Below are 20897 nucleotides of genomic sequence, written 5' to 3' on the forward strand. Positions count from 1 at the left end.
ACCCGCCGTCGCCGTGTGAGGCCGGAGCACAGCCCTGCCCTACTGGCTGCATGGCTCGGGGCGGCCCGGGCCTTTCGCAGAGCTGCGGCGAGGTCCGAGAGCCCCGCGGCTCCGCCGTGCACCCGCGGCCCGGAGATGCGGCTCTGCGGGGCGGGCGGGCGGCCGCCGGGTCGAGGCCGGGGAACCGCAGCGGAGAAGCCGAGCGATGGGAGACCCGGCCGGGCCCCGCGCGCTTCCAGGATCCCGGGGCGGCCGGCAGCGGCCCCCGAGCACCGCGGGCAGCGGCCTCACGGGCGAACGGTCGGCGGCGGGCCCGCCCTTACCATGGCGGCGGCGCTCGGCTCGGCGCTCGCTCCCTCGGCGCTCCGCGTCCCCTCGGGCAGCCCCACAAGATGGCGGCGCCGAGCCACGTCCCCAGCCGGAAGCGGCGCCGCGCACGGCGCGCGCGGCGGGGCGGGGCGGGAGGACCCGGAGCGCGGCCCCGCGGGCAGCCCCCGGCAGTACCCGCTCCGACCGGCAGGGGACGATACCGCCCCGCGTCCGCAAGGCCGGGCCCCGGGTGCCGCTCTAGCCGGGCAGAGGCGAGCGAGAGAGGGTCGCCACGGCGACGGAGGTCGGCGTCATGGCGGAGCGGCTGCCGTCCGAGGGGAGCGGGGACGGGCCGGGCCGCTCCGTCGCCTCCCCGCGTCCCTCCGCCCGGCCTCGCCCGGTGGAGAACCAGCCGTACGACGAGAGCCTGGAGCTGCCGGAGACCGAGGAGGCGGCGGGGAGCGCGAACCGCCCGCGGGGCTCCCGCCGGCCGGGGCCGCCCTGGTCGGGAGGCGGCGGCCCGGGAGCGCGGCCCGGCGGCGCGGGAGAGCGGAGCGACGGCGGGGAGGGCGGCGGTAACGGGGTGAGGGGGGAACCGGGCCGCGAGGGGCGGGCGGGGCGGGGCGGGGCGGCACGGTGAGACCGCGTCCCTCCGGCCGTGAAGGAAACGGCGACCCGGCCGGGACCCTCCGCCGCCAGCGAGGACGACGATGACGACGACGATGACGACGATGATGAGGATTCCTCCGAGAGCGACTCAGAGGACGATTCGGAGGAACGCGGGGCTCCGCTGGAGGGGTGAGCAGCGGGGGGAGCCGGGAGCCCGTGGCTAAAAAGGGCTCAGCGTCATTGTGCGCGCAGGGAAGCCTCTTTCAGAGAGCCGTCCTGCTTCTGCTTCCCTCGCGGCTTTGGGGCACAGCTGGATCGGTGTTCGTGCCTTTGTTCTTGAGCAAAAACTAATACGAAGTAATCACAGAATCGCAGAAACACCAAGGTTGGAAAAAACCTACAAGATCATCCAGCCCAACCATCCACCCATCACCAATAGTTCTCACTAAACCATGTCCCTCAACACAAAATCTAAACATTCCTTGAACGCCTCCGGGGTTGGAGACTCCACCACCTCCCTGGGCAGCCCATTCCAGTGCCTGACCACTCTTATAGAGAAGTAGTATTTTCTAATGACCAGCCTAAATCTTCCCTGGTGCAGCTTGAAGCTGTATAATGTCTGCATGAATTTTTCTCTTCCTCTCTTCAGTGACTACAACCTAGCAGATTATGACTACCTGCCAGTATCTGCTGAAATTAAAGAACTGTTTGAATACATAAGGAGGTGAGTTGAAGGTGTTTTTGCCTGCCTTAGGCTCTCCTGTGTCTCAAGGGTAAGTCTGGCAGGAAATGTCAGTCGCCCACTGTGTAATAACATTGTTTTTCTCACTCCAGGTACACTCCGAAAACAATAGAGATTGAGCACAAACTGCAGCCTTTTATTCCAGACTTCATTCCTGCTGTTGGAGACATTGATGCCTTCCTAAAGGTACAGTATTTTCGGATATCCCCATACCTACTGCCACACAGGCTGAAACAGCAGATGGCTTTGGTACGAGCCTGGCAGGCAGGCTGTACAACCAAGACTTCAGCCGCAATGTCCAGGTGGCAGTGAGGTGCCCTGTGTTGTAGAAGATCCTGTTGTAGACACCTAGGAGATCACACGTAGCAATGCTGTGACCTGTCTGGTCACTTTGGTAACATCCCACATAGCACATACATAATTTGGTGCAAGGGTTGCCTATTTCTTTGTCCAACACCTTATGCGTTTCAGGTACTACTGTGCTAACAACTCATATTTTCTGCTCTTTCAAAGCAGCATGCTTACAAATTCCTTCTGAATTGAGTCTGAATTTCTAAAAGGGAGGCACTGTACGGAATAGTTCCAGCATCCCCTGCTACTCCCATTGAGGATTCCTTCTGTGTTTTACCTGCAGGTCCCACGCCCAGATGGCAAGCCTGATAACCTCGGTCTGCTGGTCTTAGATGAGCCATCAACGAAGCAGTCAGATCCCACAGTACTCTCTCTTTGGCTAACGGAGAATTCCAAACAGCACAACATTACAGTGAGTCATGGAGAGAGAGAGGCATTTACTGCACTCTGGCTAGAATGAAGACATTGCACTTTACTCTTTGTGGGACTATAGCAACACAACACAACTGATAACTTGGCTTTAAAAGCAGAACAATAACCCTTTTTGACCTATAGCTTTAAACTGAAGTGTATCTAAGCCCTGCCTCAGGAAAGTTTCAGAACAGACTTAAGATCTTTTGATTTCCTTTTGGTTAAGCTTTTTTTTTTTTATTATTCTCCCTACCTGGTTTTGTTTCCCACTTGCTGTTCTGTCTGAAGAAATCTCCTGAAATAAATACAACTACAAAAGAGAAACCACATGGTTCATCAGGAGTGAACACAGGGTATTAAAAAAAAAAAAACCACCACAAAAGTGCTTCTAGGTTTATATTTTTGTTTCTAGCAGCAGATAAAAGTGAAAAGTGTGGAGAATGCAGAGAAGAACCCCAAAGTCATTGACAACTGGATTGAAAGTATCAGTGAACTACACCGCTGCAAACCTCCTGCCACTGTCCACTACAGCCGGTGAGCCATTATGTCAGCAGAACATCAGGTCAGGGGGTGGCAAAGTCCAGGAGCACTGAGCAGAATGATCAAAATGTCTCTGAGAGGGAGAAGATGTGCTGAGTTTCAGGGTAGTTGTACCGTGTATGTGTGCAGGATGCTGTTTCTCTCTTTGCACTTCTCTTTCTCTTCATGCCCCAAAACAATTCTAACAGTTCCCATATGCAACATCCAACTTCTTGCAATCAATACTCTTCAAAAAGAAAATCTGGACAAATCAGAGGAGTCAAGACTTATTCTTTACCACGTCCTGGATTGAGTCTCAGCAGTTGTGGCACACCCTTCTGCCCAGACTTCCAATTCACAGCAGCTCAGCCTCACTCCAAAGGAAGTGATGGTTCTAGAACGTTTCTTTAGGCATAGTGCTAAGCACAGATTTAAAACTTAGTTCTGCTTTAATGAATAAAATGATACTTTGCAGACATACAGATCTCTCTCAGTGGTTAAAATGGTCTGTCTCATTCACAGCAGTTGCAGTAGGGAGCCATTTCAGCTTCTTGCCTGTGATCCTAAAGTTTCTCTTTTTCTTTCTTCCTTTACAGGCCCATGCCTGACATAGAAACCCTCATGCAGGAGTGGTCACCGGAATTTGAGGAGCTCTTGGGAAAGGTATGGCATCCAAGTGTCAGGCAGTTAGTTCAGGGCACAGCATTAAAAATGATCCCACTTGAAATCTGGATTTCTCTTCCTCTTTGCTCAGTTCAGATTTGTTCTTCACTTATCATTTCCTTCTGACCAGACAATGGGAGCAGCCTAAAGTCTGAATGCCTGGCTGCTGCCCAGGTAGCCCCTGTTCTCAGCTCAAGATTAGTGCATGCTCTCAGGCCTTTGCTATACAAGAGGAAAACTGACAACTCCTTCTTTTCCAGGTGGGCCTCCCAACTGCAGAAATGAATTGTGACCTGGCTGAATACGTTGACATGATATGTGGTAAGCAGGGAAGATCTCTCTCTTACCCTCAGATTATCTGATTGTCCCTAGCACGGAAACCAACAACGAAAGGAAATGTTCAGCTTTGAGAGACACTGAGGTTTCTCAGGCTGGTCCAAAGAATTTTGACTGTTAGCTTCTTGCTATTCATCTTCATGGGCTTGGGTTCTGTCTGCTCTGCTCAGCAGGCTGATGATAGTGAGCAGTCAACTTTTTAAGAGCTTAGGTAGGAAAAAACAAAAAACTCAGTCCTCGTAGGTACACTTGGTCCTTTTGGATATTCAGGACAGTCCAGCTCTAGTCTTGCATACCATTCACTGCTGAAGACACAAGTGTACTGCTGGCCTGTCACTGTTACTAAAAAGGAGACTTTCAGATGCAGATTCAGGCCTAAGTAGTCAAGACCATTTTCTGTTGTCTTCAGTAGGAAGTGGACTCTTGTGGCAAAGACGCATGCAGTCATTATGAGCAAAGGGCCAAGTAATTGGAGGCAGTGAGAAGTTCAGGGCTGACCTACAACACTCCATGCAGAGCAGAGCAGTCCTGTACACTTCTGTTGTTTTGGTTTTTTTTGTAGCCATTCTGGACATCCCTGTGTACAAGAGTTGGATCCAGCCTCTGCACGTCCTTTTCTCACTCTACTCAGAGTTCAAGAACTCCCAGGTAAGCAACCCCAGACAGGTCACTCAGCTGGAAGCATTACAAAGGACATTCTGTCCTTAAATTTGGCTTGCTGTACTCTCTGTGTTTGTGAAGAGCTAGTAAACAGTAAAGTATCATAAAAAGTGTCCACAGAACATTTTCTAAGGTTCTAATTTCCCTAGTATCTTGAAAGCCCAGGATTGATGTTGCAATATTACACAAGGAGCCTCTGACTTACTGTAAGCCTGGCATTGTTTAGCAAACCAGCATGAGTCCAGATGCTTTTTCCCACTAAAGTCATGGTGACTGTGCTGAGCACAGACAGAACATGGACAAAGGGAGTTTTGCTGCTAAGCACACAGCTCATATGGTGCTGAAGTGGCTTGGATTTACAGGTACACATGTACTCTAATCAATGGGTCTGATCTTTGCACTAATGCATTCTTTCTCCTGCAGCATTTCAAGCCTCTGGCAGAAGGGAAGAAGGCCAGGAGCCCTCCATCCAACACACTTCCACAGTCAGCAGAAGCAGAAGTATTAAGCTTTACTTGAAGCTTCACTTTAAAACCTCATCTCTCAGATCGACGTCTGCTGCTGGACATAGATATTCGACCAAAGCAACCTGTGAAGCAACACAGCATTTCAAAAGCCTCCCTTAGATAGATACTGATGAGTTATTCTCCATTTGTAAGCAGAGTTGTACTTTTCACATTTATAGCAGACGCTGCCTAATAGCTACATTTTGACTCATCCCCAGGGAATAAAGCATTAAACTCACTTTTCCAAATGACAGACTCCATGTGGCACAGATGCTGCAGAGCAGAAGCTCACAGAGTGTATGCTACAGCATGTAGGAATAAATTCCATGCTCTGACACAAAACTCTCATCTGCCCAGCGTGTTCCAAGGTCTGATGTGCTCTGGGGGTTTTAGGTCTCCTCTGCCCTTTGTTACAGAGCCCCTTTTTCTATTCTCTACACCCTTTGCTGCTGCAAACAGCATCACTGCTTTCCATCCCTTGTACAGAAAGAGTTGGTGAAAGCCAGTTAGAGTGCTCATCTGTGCTTAGGGAAAACATAGAGGGGACCACAATAAACAGCATCTCTAAGGAAAGATGGAAAGCGTTTAGAATTCACAATAGATGAAAATAGACCTTGCCTATTTCTTATGTTCTATTTCTGCCACCTAAAGGCAGAAAAGAGCAGGAATGGTTATCAAAAGAAAATAATCACTAAGTGAAAACACACCCATCTTTCATCTAAAGATTTCAGAGCCTTACAAGAGCAGGACATCAGTTACTAGAGCAAGGATTTCAGGGAGATCCGAATGACTGCTATTGCAAAGACAAATTCATTTTGTTTTGCAACACAGTTCTGTCCTGCAGCAAGAGGTGAGGTGAGTTCATGCTTCGTCGTCATCACCATGACTAAGGGCTGTTCGGGTTCACTTGCACGGCACCGACCTCTTTCATTATAAGTTTGTTTCTTTCTGAAGCATCGTATGCCAGCCATCGTCAGCAGAGATCCGAGATGCAATTACCCAGTGGCTTGTCTCGGCACAGCAAATTAGGTATTCCTGTTTACTCTGAAAATGTGAGACAGACTGGGTAGCAACGTCATAAAGGCCGTTTCAGCGCCTGCGTGGATGAAGCTTTTACAAGAACGACATCTGAAGTGCAGCATGACTTCAGTTTTTCACTAAGAGCACCTCTGCACCAGAGCACAGTTCCCATGAGAGATACTCAACAGAAGAAACCCTGCACACGTTCTGCACTGGTTCTGAATATGAGTACTTTTTAAATCACTGGGCATTTGTTAAGCTCAAGGCCTACCTACAAAGTAAACTGTTCACTTTTAAAGAGACTTATAGACGAAGGCTGTGTTTTATTTACATTCTAATCAAGCACGTGAAAGCACATACAGGAAAAAGAGCCATGCTTGCTTTCTACAGCAGTGCAAATTTATCCCACCATCTCTTGATTCCTACATATTTAAAATAGTATTAATAGAGGAAATCTTTGCAACAAAGGATTTCTCAGGCAAGTTAACAGTTGGCAAAACAGCAGCATCGAAAGGGAAAGACAGACAAAAACCTAACCCAGCAAATGCTGTTAAAGTGGGTGTGTGCACTAATGAGACATGTAGCAACAAGGGATGAAGGAAGCTACAGAGCATTCATCCTGCATCCAAAGGTATAAAAGGAGCTGCACCCACTGGCAGCATAACCTGAAAGTTTACATGGAAAGAAGTTGGCAGAGCTGCCCATCGTAAATCAATCAATTTAAGTACAGTTATTCACTTGGAACTTCCCAATGGCGATGGCCATTTATCTAAGAACATGACATACGTACATTTAGAAAGGGAAAAAATCCCCATGGCAAAGATCCAGCATGCTATTTTTTGTCATGAGGAGGGGAAGCAAGACAAGAAGTGCAAACCAGTCCTTCCTAAAGAGCAGGGCTGCTCTAAGTACGGCCAACCAAAGCTGTGTTTTGACCTCATCTCCTTCCCCACGTGGCCACTGCTCATACTTACGTCCTCCTCCTCATTCCATGCTACCTCACTGCTAGACATTTCCCCCTTTCTTAACTGAACGGTACAGAATAGGTTACATCCATCACTCCAACTATGGAAGATGATGAAAACCAAATATGCCCCAGCTAGAAAATATTTTTTCCAACGCAGGTTTTACTGGGCTGTAAGCTGAACAGTTCTGCCTGCAGCCGTGAGAATCAAGAGGTACCAACTGAAGAAGTACTGACAGATCCTAGAAAGCCTTATTTACAATTTCTCTGCTTGCTGTGCATGCTGAAACTTGCCTTGCCATGGTGTTTGCAGGAGAACATGACCAGTGGCATTCTCAGTGAGTCCAAATTCAAAATCACGAGTGAGACAGGACAGCAGTGCGGCTGTGAATGGACAGCTGGTCTCCAGTTTGGGCTGATTTTAGTAATGTTTGTAGAATAATACTCATAAGAGGTATATGAATTTGCAATGCTGAAGTGTTTGCATAAAATATCAGGTACCTGTTGAATTTGGAAGCAAAAGAACCACAAGATTCCCAGTTAAATTCAAAGCCTTGGAGACAGTTTCTTGCAGGGTCCACATTCCAAGGTTTCTGTTGCTCGTTATGCAAAACTGCTTCTCTTTTCCCGGCTACAGGAATATGTTTTGGTCCTTTCTGTGTCATAAAACCAAGCTAATTCCTGTCTTCACTGTGGATGCAATAGCATGTTATAAATAAGCATGAAAACTGTCCAATACACGGATCGGAGTACGGAAGAGAATAGGAAGATGAGAAATCTCCAGTATGATTTACAACCCAATAAACGCAATGATTCATTGCAGCAACTTCCTGTTTGCAGTCAGCCAAATTTTCCCACCTATACAAGCGTTGATCAGTTCTCTAGTGATGCTTCATCCCTCTGATGAGGGCACTGATGTTCACACAAGAACATACTGCTTCTTGTCAGTAAGGAAGGCAGGAGCAGATCCTAGCTCCAGCTTGTCCTAGGCTCACACAACCTACAAGGCAAACTGGGTGAGACAGAAGGGAAATACTTACTGAGGCGGAGCAGAATATGTCCTTAGTTAAGAATAATTGTTACTTTTTGTGGCTGTCTCAATGTTAGAGAGATAAATAATCTTCTAACCCCTGAAATATCCTTTTACAGATCACTTCCCTGGGGCAAACTGGTTACAGTCCACTAAGGGACTGGAGCAATGGCCCATTATGTGTCCTTAAGCTCCAAACAACACCTACAGGAACCTAAGGATTTCACAGCAAGAGATCTGCTTTGCTCTGTTAGCTGAGACCATGGGCCAAGCAAAGAAATGGGGCTGTCAGCCGTGCCTCCCCCCTGTGCAATCGTGTTTTATGATGCAGCAACGCCACCATCTTGGTACCTGACTCCATGCTCATTTTACAAACACCAGATCTGGTTTTGAGCACTGCCTGAATAATTCTGCCAATATTCCTAAGTCTGGTGTTGCAACAGCACAGAGGAAATGGGACACAGGGGTTGTGCAAGTCTGTAGAGAGCAGCCAGTACCCAATTTAAACGAAAGCTGCTTGTAACACAGCTCTCATAACTTGGTGCAGAAAGTCTGTCTGCTTCCTGATCAGGCACATACAGGGTGGTTCTGCTTAGGAGTAAAGCTGGAGTGCTCCCCAAGACACAGCTAAGGGAGCTGCTGCCTCGGACGAGGTCTGCAGCCTCCCAGACAAACTACCTGAGGGAAGTACCTGTTTCAACTGAGGCGTCACTGCCCTCAAGTAGGTGTGTGAACTGCAAGGGATTTCCCAGGGACACGAGAGCAGAGTTTAAACCTTGCACTGAGGTCTCCTTGTGACCTCAGGAAATGGACTTCCTGCAAGAAGAGGATCCGTCCAAGTAGATTCTTAACGTGAGTTCCAGTAGTTGTGCCCATCACATACTTAAGCATCCCTCCTTGCCAAAAATGCAACAGGCAAATCCTCGCAGACAGAAGCACCAAAATCCTTAATGGGGCATATTCTGTGATTCTGTGATGCAGCACTTCTCTCTCTTCATAGACTCAAAGCTCGCAGAGGGTGGGGGGGGGGTGTTTCCTTAGCTGGATTTTTGTACTTAAGGGAAGATTATTTTGGCTTCTGTAAGTTCCTCTTTTGCAGATTTGGAAAAACTGCTTTGTTTCTTGTTTTTGACAAAGGAACTGACAAAACACTGGATCCAGTGCTCACTTGCACTGTCCAATCTATTAGTCCATTCAGAGGTCTCTTTCCCTCCCCATGCTATTTGCATTAAATCAAATAGATTCTCATGGTTTCTACCTAAGGAAAAGCTCTTTTCTACTTGTGCTCAGACTCTTCTTGGGAAAAGCCATTTCTTCATCAGCTGCTGCTGCAGATCGTTGGGAAAGAGGGTGGGACCTTCATGCTGACGTCCTTTGGGCCGTGCCTGGCTATAAAGAGCGAGGCAGTGCTGCAGCCAAGAAACTCTGCCAGGCAGTTTGCAGGGACTGCCTTTATTCTGCAGCCACTACAATTCGCTTTGAGGAACAGAAGAGGGAGTTGGGCCTAACGATGGAGAATTAAATACAACTGTCATGTTCTTGATGTGAAACTGGATACTTCTTTCTTTTGCAGCTCAGCAAGGTTTTATTCCCACCCTTCCTTTCTCATCTCTCTTCTCACACCAGAAGTAATGCTGCAAACAGTCTGCACGAGCCCTGAACTACTGGTCAACCAAAACATCACTGAAAATGAGAGCTGTGGCTACAGTCCAGGCCAGGGATCTCCGCAGCCTGGGGAAACTGCCAGCCCCAAAAGGCATTTTCAACAAAGCCCATCGCTGCCAGACTCTGGATTAACTGAACTCAATGTCGCAAGCCCTGAGATCTACCCAGCTCCTCCACATAAACCTCCAGCGATGTCTGCTCCCACTGGTAAGATCAAACCTTTATTGACATTTTCTGTTTTATGCTGCTTTTGCGAAGTGAAGAGGTTCATACACTGACTTGTGACTCCGTTTGTGCCAGCAGCGTTCAGCTTCTGTGGCAGCATCGTCAAACAAAGGCTCATGGCGTGCTGCTGCTCACACCTTGTTGTTATTTGGCTGTGCTCTGCCATGCTGAAGTCAGAAATTGTTCTTCTTGCTGAAGGGCAGCTCAGTACTCCATTATTTCTGCCTATCTCCAACGTTCTGCTGCTCATTCACAATCTGAATTGCAAGTTTGGTTCTGAATTTAATGGCAATGTAATATAGATACAACCTTTGAGTTGTTAATCTTACAAAATCAGGTGAAAGTGCTTGGTCAATTGTTGCTGTGCTTTTCACTTTCAAGGATACAACCATGCATGTAATGTAACCCACTATCAGGCATTTTTACTGAGGAATAGCTTGAAAGATAATAACACGCCTGCAATTGTGTTTTTTCATATTGCTTTTCACAGAGTCCTTTGAAACAGAATCATAGAACCACAGAACAGCTCCCGTTGGAGGGGAGCTCAAAGCCCACCCAGTGCCACCCCCAGCCATGGGCAGGGCTGCCCCCCACCAGCTCAGGCTGCCCAGGGCCCCATCCCACCTGGCCTCGAGTGCCTGCAGGGATGGGGCACCACAGCTCTCTGGGCAGCAGTGCCAGCGCCTCACCGCCCTCTGACAACAGGATTGCTTCCTCACAGCTAACCCACATCTCCACTCTTTTAACTTAAAGCCATTTCTCCTTGTCCTACAGTCACTATCAGGCCGTAAAAAGTTGGTCCTTTTCCTCCTTGGAAGCTCCCTTCAGGTACAAGAAGGAAATACCCTACAAAGACTAAATCATTCTTCTTCAAAACATCAGCCTAACATAGGAATCAGTCCCACTTCTAGAGCAGTCTGAGCAATAACCTACACTTTAGAAGTCCCAGCACTCAGTGACAGGCTGGGCAGGCACAAACAGCACAGCCCTCAGCACCAAGCATTCACTGCATCCTCAGTGCTGGGGACAAAGGGGTGTCAGCTTTCATTGCCTGGAACGGGGCACAGAAACAGCATCACACAACTAGAAACCTCCTCTCGTGCAGCCGCACTCCTGTCAGCACTGCTGCTTTGGGCAGCTGCACCATGCACGCCTGCTGGGCTGTGCTGCAGCCTCATGCTGACCCCAGCATGTGTCCTTCAGTCTGCTCATGTCGTGTGTTAGCTAGTGGGATGCTGCTGAGCCAATGCAATCAAACTGTCATTTCACAATGATGATAGCTGTTACTGACTGTGTGCTATGGGAAGGTTGATCATCTTGAAGGGGAGAGGGGTCAGGGACGTGGTGTTATATAAAAGGTGTTTCAAAAGCAATGCATTTAAACTCCTAATCTGGGCAAGTCTTTCAAGTTTGGGGATTCAAGTCTAAGATGCAAGAAGAACTAGCAAACAATTACAGAGCAGCTTGTTTTGATGATGGCAAACTTGTTTGGACAATTACATATGTTCTCAAATAACTATTTCATTTCAGAAAACCCTTGCTTCCCTTTGCATCACACTGCACTGACCTCTCACAGAATCACAGAATCACTCAGGTTGGAAAAGACCTTAAAGATCATCGAGTCCAACCACGACCTAACCATACGACCCTAACTCTAACAACCCTCCCCTAAATCATGTTTCTCTATACACCAAGAGCCACTGCAGAAAGACTTTGGACATGGCATCACTATCTCAATTCCAAAACAATTCTATTCCTTATATTTTTTAACCAATGTCAATAAAATAAACTGCGGGACAGGAAACTGCACCAAAATATTTACTGCAGCTCACTGGAGCAGCCCAAGAAGCGATGTGTTACAGTAATTGGTGAGCAGGAAGCGTCTTAATAAAAGGCCAGAGCTAAGGAAGACGTGGGGTGGTGTGGAAATTTCCCACAAGTGATGATGAACACCAGAATCACAGCTCGCAGGGTGACCTCATCCTCCCGCTGCCCTCTAACAGCTCAGAGAATTCTGTTCCTTTAAGCATCGTGTGGTGACTTTTCCAGACTCGGCCCTGAGCTCGGATCCCCCTCCTCGGAGGCGTTACATGGGTGTGAGGGTGAAGATGCCAGTGCGGGAGCTGCTGAGGAAGGTCCGGCTTTCCAGGGGGCTGCAGCCAGCTGCCAGCCAGGTAAGGGCTGCGGGAGGGCGGCCCTCAGAGTGGGGCAGCAAGAAGCCATCTGTGATCTGAATAATGCCCTGCAATCCATCCGAAGATGGCCCAAAGAAACAACTTTGCCCTTTGGCTCTAACAGCCCAGGCTTCCAAAAAGGCTGTGCCCTTGTCCTCGTGTGGCTGCTGCAAATTGCCTGCTCGTGGAAATTCATTCGTGTGCAGTCCCTGCTGTGCAAAGTACACAGTGCAAAATACAATTCTCTTAGCTTAGGTCACACAGTTTGCCATTGTTTCACTTTCTAACATGCAAGCATCTTAAATGTAGCTTTGTTTTTATTATTATTTTTGTCTCCTCAGGAAGCCTCATTAGTGAAGACGGCAAGCAAAGGATCCTCAGGAAAAACAGGTCGGGAGGCTCCTCTCAGTGACACCACCTCCTTTGCACATAGGGACATCAGTGTTGAGTACCAAGGAGCCCCACGCCATCCCTAGGGCCCCTCCGATGGCAGGAGCAGGGCGGCCATGCACCTTCCCCGTGGATGAGTTATCTGGGACAGAACACTTCTGTGTTGGCCCCCCCGCCCCAAACTCAAGATGGCTTTTTTCTTCCTTTCTTTTCAACAGAAAAGAGAAGAGTTCACCCTTATACAGAGAAGCAGCTTAGACAGGTATGCATAACACCTTCAGCGCCGCGCTGCCAGCCTCCCCAGGCGCATTTCACATATATCACCCAGCAAGAACAGGACACTTCATGTCTGATTTCCCTCCCCCATCTTCCACCCTCCCCACTTTTGTTGCTGTTTCAGAGCAAGCAGAGCATCGGGCAAACGCTAAAAGGCTTAGAGGACCTGGATATCCTGGTGGAGGTGCTGCAGGAAGACCTGAACAAAAGCCAGCTGAAGAAGGAATCTCTGCGTGCTGCACCCGATGGCTTTTGGCAGGGCTTCCCTGCAGAGCTGCAGGCCCCTTGGTGGGGAGCTGGAGGAAGCAAGCAGGCAGCTGCCAGCGTGCAGGAAAGGTGCCAAAGCTTCACCAAGCTGCGTTCTCATTGTTGCTTTACAGACTGCAGCTCGGCATTGCAGGAGGAGGTAGAGAGCTCCTTTTGTGATGGTCAGAAAGACGTGCACGAGCCTGATTTACCAGGAACGTTCTCAAGGACAAGGGAGAAAGAGAGCAGCTGGTGGATGCAGGGCGTGGGTAGCAGCACCCAGAAGGACTGCTGGGCACAGCCTGCACAGAGCACATCTCCCTGCTTCGATCCACCAGGCGCCCATCCAGAGCCATTTGTGGAGGCTGACAGCGACTCTCTGGGTTCCAGGGGATGCTCGAGGCAGACCTCGATTGCTTTCACACAGCAGGATCTCTCCGCCATCTCTTTCTTCCAGTTCCAGCTACACAGGGAGGAAAGCTTGCTGAGGAATATTCCTGCAGACAAACTGCTTGCACCTGATGAAAATGGCAACAGGTCTCCAGCTTTTTTTCCTATACAAATACATTGATTTCTACTTCCTGGCGCTGTAACTTCAACTGCTAGTTCAGGGCATGCCTGTGGCAAAGGTCTTTTAGCTCCATGGCATGTTCAGATGTGCTCCAGAACCCCCAGTTTTAGACCAAATCAACATTCCATTAGTAAAATTAGAAATACTTCATGTCTGTGGTGGTATTGTAGACTACAATTGCCATAGGACAAATTCAGTGGGAACAATATTCAAGACTAAATTGTAAATGTAAGCTCACAAGAAAATGAAATCAAGCAAAGCTAGTCATTGCTACAGAAGAAGATTTGCAAAAGAGATCTTTTCCATGCTGCACTCTAAGGAAAATTATTTTTGGGTTCTGTGCAGTTCAGCTAGCTTGAAAACATTGGGATCAAACTCTCACATGTGAATAAAACTAATTACAGTTAAGAAATTAAGACAGTTTGACTGTATTTAAGTAAATGTCAGGAGCTAACAATTGCAGCAAACACACATTTACAAAGCACATAAGCTCCAGATGACAAGGTCAGAAGAACATACAAAGGCAAGACCACACACCAAATACACCATCCCTGAGGCACAGTTATCGTGCTCTGGGATAAGAGAAAGAAAAAATAAAGGGAAAAATACCACCAATGCCTGTGTCAGTATTTCCTCCAGGCAGAAAGAAAGGCTCACCCAAATTAACAAGAATTCCAGTATGAGATTCAGGAGAAACACTATTTTGAGCAGCTTGCTGAGACTGGAGTTATACCCTGGTACTCGGTCCTACATAGGACTGAATTATGGTTTGGAAATACTTCTTTTAAGTGCAGGAAAGAGGCTTCCCTTCTTTGGGTTTTCCTCTGCTTTTTCTGTGTACTAAAGGGGAAAAAAAAAAAAAAAAAAAAGGGAGGAAATCAGGTCTGGTTGGTGGCTAGAAGGAAGGGTGCAGCAGCTCCTGGATAGGAGAGGAATGGGGTAATGGTGAGAAGGGAGGACCAAGAAATCCTGGCAGACAATAAATTCAAACAAAGCTGAAAATCAGCAACTCCTTTATTAACACAGACTAAATAAATTAAATGCTTAAATATCTCAAGTTTTTGGTGTTTGTGATCCCCTAACATTTCATGCTTTGAAATCTCCGTTACTTTTGAGTAATTTAGCCATTATTTTATCTTCTACTTGTTTAAAACATCTTCTGTTCCAGGCTGCTGCACAAGGCTGTTGCTCAGGGAAGAAGAGCTCTGACTTACGCGCTGGCACGGAGATTTGCATCCCTAAATAAAATTGACGAGAAGGATGCAGAGAAACGGGTAGGATGCTGACTTGCCAAGAGTCATTTCCTATGGCACGCAGATGCCTTTCAAACCCTGATAAACACCTTCCTTTTGGGAAGGAGTGGCTGCTATCCTCTAGTAAAGAGGAAAACAGAAGGATGGAGGCAGTGCTCCGAGCTGAGCAAGTCATAGCATAGCTGGGCAGGGAGCCCAGCATCCCCACTCCCCATCTCGTTCTCTAACGAGCACTGTGAAATGTAGGATTGGCTTTAAAGCAACAATGAGTTTCTCTCGTTCTTCTCTCCCCAGACAGCACTACATCTCGCTGCAGAAAAGAACCAGCACCTGATGGTCAGTGACCTTATATCCCTGGGGGCAAACGTCAACGAGCAGGACGGGCGGGGGAAAACCCCACTCCACCTGTGTGCAGAGAACGGGTACCTGCGGGTCTTGGAGGTGCGTTGATCATTGCTGCTGTGCAACGGATGTGCAAAGATAGAGCAAAAGTCAGATGCGTGCTCTTCTGTTCAAAATAGACAAGGGTTTTATGAAACCTGCAAGTTACCTTTGGTCTGATGTGGTTAACGTGAGATAGAATAAGGGCATCTGGGCCTTAGATTTATCGTCTCAAGATCTTCTTGATTTCAGGTTTTGAAAAACTGCAAAGACAGCGGTGTGTGTGTGGCAGTGAACCTGACGGACCATTGCGGTAAGAGGAAACGCTTCACCATTTGGATGCTTTGTGTCAGAAGCCTCAAACAACAGATTTTACCCGGGCCAAAGGATGATCAATTTGGCATTCGAACAGTCTGCCCTCGTGGGGGCTGTCAGCGCGGTGTGGGGTGGCTCCTGCAGTGCAGATGGATGTGTCTGACTGCTCCGTGGTTTCTGTTCAGGTTTAACACCACTGCACTGTGCTGCTCTTGCTCACACCATCTTGGCCATGGAATCTCAAAAAACCGACAGTGGCAGTGACATGGGGAGGTTCCTCAAACTACGCAAGGACCAAATTCTCGAGGGAATTAGCTGCTTGTTGCACATGGGAGGAAAACCGGAGCTGCAGGTGAGAATCAGCAGCAGGCTGTTTACTGCGACCTTACGTTTTCCTGTTTGATTGCAATCACAGGTCTCACTGCAATTTGCAGGTACTACATTCGTGTCAAACTACTGCTCCCTATTTAAAAATTGAGGAGAACACCGAGCTGATGTGTTTGCTCCAGACTCATAAGCCCAAGGAACAGGACATTCTTCAAGAGGTAACCGTACGGCACCTGTTACACAGGCTCTGACCTCACACCCAAGAACCCAGATCAACACAAGCCCTACAGTGAGCACAGGAGATGCTCCCAGCCCTGCCCCAGATGGCACAGGGCAGAGAATCCCCTCTTCAGGGGAAAGGCTCCAAAGGATCTCTTACTGCAAACGTTGCCCCAAACACTGCCAGTGTCTCCTTACCTTCAGCAATTCCTTAAAAGACAAAGAGCTGAATTGTATCCTTTCCTCCAACCCTAAGCACACCCATTCTGCACCAAAAGCACGTGGAAGGTCCCAAAATATCCAGATGATCCCATGGGTACCCGTGGCTCTTGCTGTGTTTGGTAAAGGACACAAGGCACCAGCACTGAGAAGTGAAAACTTTTGGGCTCCATTTCAAAATCCTGTTTAGCTGAAATAATGCAATACCCAGCACAGATTTCAGTATTCTTGTCCAATATTAAACAAATATTCAGTGTTTGAAAGTAACAACAGCCCTTCCACCTTTTTTAGTGTCTTTTGATTATCAGAGATGAGCTCTCACTTATGCATACAAATAGAAATTGGTAATGTAAGATTTGAACTAGGAAAATAGACTTAAAGCCACATTTCAGGTCCTTTAGGGAATCATAGAATCACCGAGGTTGGAAAAGACCTCTAAGATCATCCAGTCCATGCTCTGTAAGAGATAATTCACAACGGAAGCAATGAAAATAACTTCAGCTCAGCTCATCTCTGACTGAACTGATAACTCTGCCACCCCTTCCTTTTTTATGGCAAGGAGCAGAATCTAGGTTTGGAATGTCAAAACCAGAGCATGGTCTTAACACGGAGACTTCTGCTGGAAATTTACTGTTCTGCTTTCCTCATCCATACAGAGTAATGGTTTGCTGGAAGCTCCAGGGGTGCCATGTCCCTCACCACCAGATCACTTCTCTGAACTTCTGTCCGTTTCACCTTTGGACTTCGTTGACATCATTCTTAAAGGTATTTTCTGTGAGAGAATGTTTTCTCCTAGTCAGAATCTCAGTAATATGAGAGCTGTAATGTAGTGTCAAGCTCTGGTTCATCCCCTGCACTGCTGTATAACCATAATTCATGAGCTTCACGGGAACTGATGGAAAAGATGCCCAGTGATTTACAACAGACTTTGGATTAAGTCCAGAGTTCCGCACAGAATCTCTTTAGCTTGAAAATAGGGCAGTGTGTATTTGGCATGAGAAAGAGTCACATGTAAACTGAACTGAGTATGTGTTCATTTATTACCTTCCAGGGAAATGCTGATACGGCTCGTTATCTGCATCTCGTGGTACGTGTGCTGCAGCTGTTGCTGAAGAATAGGCCAAGAACAGACAGTAAAAGTCTTCAAAAGTATTATAGCTTGAACTGACTGTTGAAAATATCTCCTCAGTACCCAGCATTAAAGAGTAAACTGTTCAGGGCAAATCCTCAGACACTCAGTGTTAGATGCTCCAGTCAATGAATTGGTCTTCATTTTCTCATGAAGCTGAGCACTAGCACTGCTTTTTGGAGGTCCTTTGGAACTGTAGATGTTCTACTTTCCCAATGTCTGACTTTTTTTTATGCAGCTATCATTGGTTAAGAGGAAAACCTTATATTTTAGCCCTTAGGGACCTAGTCCTGATGGTACCAATGTAAGGTCAGTCTCTGCAGTCTGAATTCAATGGCACTGGAAGAAGACAGCAAACAACAAAATCCCCCCCCCTCCAAAAAAGGAAAGACCAAAAACCAAAGCACAACACACAGCTATGCTGTTACTGAGCAGATTTTTTCAACAAAAGTCGAGCCGATTATCTATGCAATCAGAATTTGCCACCAGTAATGGACTTTAGGTGAAGTCTGGGATGTAAAACATTTTGAATCGGTTTATTTGTGGTGATCTAACAGAGGAATGCAATTTTATAAAATGTAGGTCTGTAAGAACACTTCACAACAACAAGTTGTTGGACCGAGCAGCTTTGCCTAAAAAATTTTCAACTGCCAGATATGGAAGTATTCAATGGGATTCCTAGAAATTAGGTAATTAGTATAAAGAAAATTCTCTTCCCAGATGTAATATCATTTAATTTTAACTTCTGATTGTGAATTAGCTGGTTTCTATGAAACTTCCCTGTTTGCTACGTATGGAGCAATCTACATTTACTTAGCTACAAAATGATTGATCCAGCAATCAACTCACAGATGTACCTCCCATTAAAGTAAATCGGGAGATTTTTCACGTGTAACATTGCAGGATCCAGCACTGAGTACTCAGCACGCTTGGGGAACTGATCTTTTAATGATCTCTTTGAATTTTCTTGTCAAAAGATTTCTTTTATTTCTTCTTGGGTATCCTTAAGTGTTAAGCTCCAAGAGCTACATTGCACAACATGAAGCAAGTTTTACTGAAAAGTGACAGTGTTTAAGTTAACTGCAGTGGGATTTTGGTCCTCCTATCTTGTGTTTCTCATGTTCTGAACTGCTGATCAGGGTTGCATTCATCTATGTTCAGATTCTTGGGTCTGAATGAGACCTACATCAGGATTCTTATGTGTATCTTACAGTTTTGCGTTGCTATTCACATAATGGGTTGTAAAGCACTGAACATCCCCCTCCTCCCATAGATGTTCTGCATGCTTTAATCCTTTCTCCTTTTGGGTTTCACATGGAAATGCAAAGATTTTCCTCTTGTGCTTTGAGGTGAAGATCCCCTCTATTACCCCTCTGTTACCACTCATTCCTCCTTCATGTTGGCATTTTAACTCACATCTGAGCTCACAGCCCTTCCTCATGTGATGAGAATTAATGAGGATCTTCTAAGTGGTTCGGCTTTCATTGGTGGATTTAAGGATCAGATCCAACACTCAGTGAAATTGAAGACCCTTTATGTAAAGTAAAAACTAAGAGATGCTTCATCACAAACAAAATGAAGAATGAAATGAAACAGTGAACATAGAAGAGCATCAATAAGCATTTTAAGTGAAAAAATAATGATTATTTTTATGGGATATCTTTAAGAAGTGTAGAAATCTACTCTATAAGAATTCAACTTTAATCAAGGAGGACAGGAGCCTTAACCTATCGTTTATTCAACATATGCTGAACTGAACTAGCCTATGAAATATATTCTATGAGTTATATCTTAATTGCATTACCATTAGTAGGTGTGCTTTACGTTGCTTCATTGTTCCTTCCTGTCAATAAATACATGATTTCATGCTGTATGAAGCTTTCTAATTTGTATCAACCGCTCTTGCTGTAACACACTCGTGCAGAAGTGGTGGAGAAATTGGAGGAGGTAAGAAGCTGATGAGTGTGTAAGGGTGGGCAGAAGGGCAAAGAGACCTGACAGCACCCAAAGGCTCTGCAAGCACTGCGTTTTCCCTACTGCCAGCAAAGCTGATGCTGCAGTGGTACAACAGACAGCTGTGCTCAAAGCTGGGCTGAAAGAGGAGAAATAATTATTATCAAGTGGAAGTTCTGGGGCTGAGGCTTTCCACCCAGTGTGTGCAATGGATGTCACGACTGGGGTGGGAAGTGTCAGTGATTCAGGGCCGTCTCAAAGGAAAGGACACCACTCTGAATTAACACAACACCAGCCTGCCCACAGGTCTCATTGGTCCCAGTTCAAACACGCTCAGCTAGCAGTGGTTACAGGATGCTAACAGCCACCTGAGCCGCAGTGACGTTACAGCTGGGCTCAGAACTGCCCAGCCCTGGGTCCCATCCATGAGCCACAGCCGCGGGCAGCAGCGTGGGACCCAGCACCGTGCTGTGCCACCCAGCAGCATCACAGGGAGCAGGCTGCGTGCAGCAGGCGTCCTCCAGCTAATGAATCCCCAGCCAGCTCCCCGTGCTCCCCCAGGCTGCAGTCACTGCCTTTGAACTGTGGCACAAGGCATACTTAGAGAAATGCTTGGCTTCTTCACCTCGCTTCTCACCCTGGGTTACAAAATGAGTGTCACGCACTGGCTCACGTGGTTATTTTGATTCCCTGCTCCTTTGAAGATACATGAGCACCATCATGCATAATTATTTTGAAGTGCAGCGTAAGAGTTTCACCACTGAATTAGTAACAATTCAGCACAGGAATACAGAAATAGGTAATGAGACCAGATCCGTGCTCCCAGCAGCCCTCTGGGATGTTCCTGATGAGGAAAGGATAAACGAGAGATCTGCTGCAGACTGGCTGGAAGAAGGTCCTACAAAGACAGTAGCTCTCACTGCACACATTTACCACCAGTGATAATTGCAAGGCTGCAGTCCCTGCACTTAGGAGTGAATGACAGAGCAACCAGAGTCATTAATGGAGATGCAGGATCCTACGGTAATTCACATCACTTCTCAGGGCTGCCAGCTCTAAGCCTCTCCATTCAGGGCTGGGTGAAAAAGGTTATCTGAGCCAGAGCCCTACAAGCTCAAGTTATCCTGAAAACAGGTTGCAAGTTGCAGCAACATCTTTGTTAAAACAGCCTGAGGCCAGACAACAGGAACTCCATCCTCCCTGTTACCTCAGCAGAGCTCTGGCTGCATGTTAGACCCTCCTCCCACAAAATCAGTGCCATAAGGTTGAGCAGGGAAATACAGCATGATCACAGATGTGCAAAAGATGAACGTGAAGTTGTACACAAGCTCTTTGTACATGGACATAGGAGAAAGAAAAAGAGAGCAGAGAAGGGATCTTGGCTCAGGTTTTCAGCAGCACATAATTCTGCAGCCAGCAAGAGAGCCTGTCATA

At 47.1% G+C, this 20897-nt stretch overlaps 2 protein-coding genes across 3 annotated transcripts; both read left to right on the plus strand.

The window, feature by feature from the left end:
• Positions 1-518: 518 nt before the first annotated feature.
• Positions 519-5448, plus strand: IFT46 (intraflagellar transport 46). 2 transcript variants are annotated; one of them, XM_085209265.1, is made up of 10 exons: positions 519-892; positions 974-1107; positions 1568-1642; positions 1753-1846; positions 2295-2423; positions 2835-2956; positions 3538-3604; positions 3865-3925; positions 4503-4588; positions 5024-5448. In XM_085209265.1, the coding sequence occupies exons 1-10, from the start codon at positions 623-625 to the stop codon at positions 5117-5119; spliced, it is 1134 nt and encodes a 377-aa protein (XP_085065391.1). In that variant the 5' UTR covers positions 519-622; the 3' UTR covers positions 5120-5448. The 2 variants fall into 2 exon arrangements, with proteins under 2 accessions (XP_085065391.1, XP_085065392.1); XM_085209266.1 differs by having other exon boundaries at positions 2838-2956.
• A 4064-nt stretch (positions 5449-9512) lies between these two features.
• Positions 9513-19383, plus strand: LOC104914367 (uncharacterized). Its single transcript, XM_010723754.4, has 12 exons — positions 9513-9992; positions 12060-12184; positions 12526-12574; positions 12793-12836; positions 12975-13633; positions 14836-14941; positions 15215-15361; positions 15554-15614; positions 15802-15968; positions 16051-16161; positions 17038-17146; positions 17433-19383. The coding sequence occupies exons 1-12, from the start codon at positions 9752-9754 to the stop codon at positions 17441-17443; spliced, it is 1830 nt and encodes a 609-aa protein (XP_010722056.2). The 5' UTR covers positions 9513-9751; the 3' UTR covers positions 17444-19383.
• The last annotated feature ends 1514 nt before the right edge of the window (positions 19384-20897 follow it).

The sequence above is a fragment of the Meleagris gallopavo genome, chromosome 26, assembly GCF_905368555.1.
Source record: "Meleagris gallopavo chromosome 26, MGAL_WU_HG_1.1, whole genome shotgun sequence".
Classification (NCBI taxonomy): Eukaryota; Metazoa; Chordata; class Aves; order Galliformes; family Phasianidae; genus Meleagris; species Meleagris gallopavo.